The sequence below is a fragment of the Musca autumnalis genome, unplaced genomic scaffold (assembly GCF_047663935.1).
Source record: "Musca autumnalis isolate F117 unplaced genomic scaffold, ASM4766393v1 scaffold_1, whole genome shotgun sequence".
NCBI classification, from domain to species: Eukaryota; Metazoa; Arthropoda; class Insecta; order Diptera; family Muscidae; genus Musca; species Musca autumnalis.
In genome coordinates, this window is record NW_027411644.1 from 18,299,077 (window position 1) to 18,300,485 (window position 1,409).

The window sequence follows — 1,409 nt, forward strand, 5'->3', positions numbered from 1 at the left end:
ACGTCCGTCCATTAACCAAAGTGTGGGAACTCAAAGAAATGTTGGTTTCTCACGATCCTTACAAAGGATAAAAAATTTTGTTTATTTTACATTGTTCCCTTATGGTATTGTGAATCATTGCCCCCAAAGACCTGCAAGAGTGAGGGGTGCACCAATATCAACCATCCTTGTTTGGCCTGCAGGCAGGTTTGGACATTTTCAAAACACACCTGCCATTTTTTATGTATAGACTTTTACCCTACGTTGTATCCTTAAAAACGTTCCCACACTTTGTGACTTGGGACGGACAGACAGACATACCCTTACACACCATCGTAGCAAGACTTAAGTGCTGGTATTTTACTTGAGACCTGCTTATGAATGCACAAGCAAACTCGACTTCCTTCATGCAAGCAAGAGCAACAGGAGAAGGGGAGAAAAACACGGAGAGAATGAGAAACAAAACGCAACCACCACCATCACCACTACCACCACACACCACTTGTGTATGTGCCGAAGAGTATAAAAGAGCCAGGGTAGCAAGGATAAGCCATCAGACTCACTTGAGCCATCAAACAGTTCACTCACATTCCTCCACACAATTTCCAAAACAAAATCACAAAATGTGCGTAGAAATCAACAACAAAATGGAAATCGCCAACAACAAAAAATTTGCTGTTTCCTACAGCATTAAGAAGCTGATGAAGCAACTCTTCAAACAACACAAATCCCAGCAAAAATTGGCCCAATTACAAAATTTGGAAAATGCCAAAAAAGCCGAATCTTTGGAATCTCTAGAATCATTGGAAAATCAATGCAATGCCCATCTTGAATATGAATCCGCCTCCATGGAATGCCATGAAAATGACATCAATGAACGTCTCTCAGCCAAGCAGCAGTCATATGAAATTGAAGATTATGATTTCAGTGACATCAACACCGTTGTTCCTGTTCACTTCATTCGCACTGCCGAGGGTACTTTCTTTTGGACCACCAGCTCTGACATACCAGCCGATAATGATTTGGTACAACCCATGAGCTGCGCAACTTACAATCAATTGCCCGTCTGCATGCAAGATCGTTGGGCCCAAGCTTAGATTTGCCACCAAGCGATCGTGTATCATCAGCAACAGTTCCTGCTTCCTGCCTTTAACTGAAGCCTGTTATCTGTGCCTTCCTGCCTTCCACAAATATCTTCCAAATTCTTAAAGTTTCTGTTAATTTTCTATGAAAATTTATCATGAAACACTTTCTAAAAAGCTTTAACAAAACAACAACAACAAAATTATTGTGATATTATTTTAGTTATAAGAAAAAAATTATTTAAAGAAAACATATTTTTAAAAAATACAAACAAATATTTTAAAACAAAAACTTTTACAATGTCTTTTAATTTTTTGGGGGGAAAATTACAAATTTTGAAGGGAAAT

General features: G+C 38.5%; 1 protein-coding gene across 1 annotated transcript; it reads left to right on the top strand.

Annotated features, from left to right (window-relative positions):
• The first annotated feature begins 602 nt into the window (after positions 1 to 602).
• On the top strand, positions 603 to 1,076 carry LOC141391557 (enhancer of split m4 protein-like). The gene has a single exon (XM_073964429.1). It carries the CDS (start codon positions 603 to 605, stop codon positions 1,074 to 1,076), a length of 474 nt encoding a protein of 157 aa, XP_073820530.1.
• The last annotated feature ends 333 nt before the right edge of the window (positions 1,077 to 1,409 follow it).

Excerpts from the sequence above, each read along its gene's own strand:
- LOC141391557 (XM_073964429.1), top strand. The coding sequence starts at position 603 with ATGTGCGTAGAAATCAACAACAAAATGGAAATCGCCAACAACAAAAAA.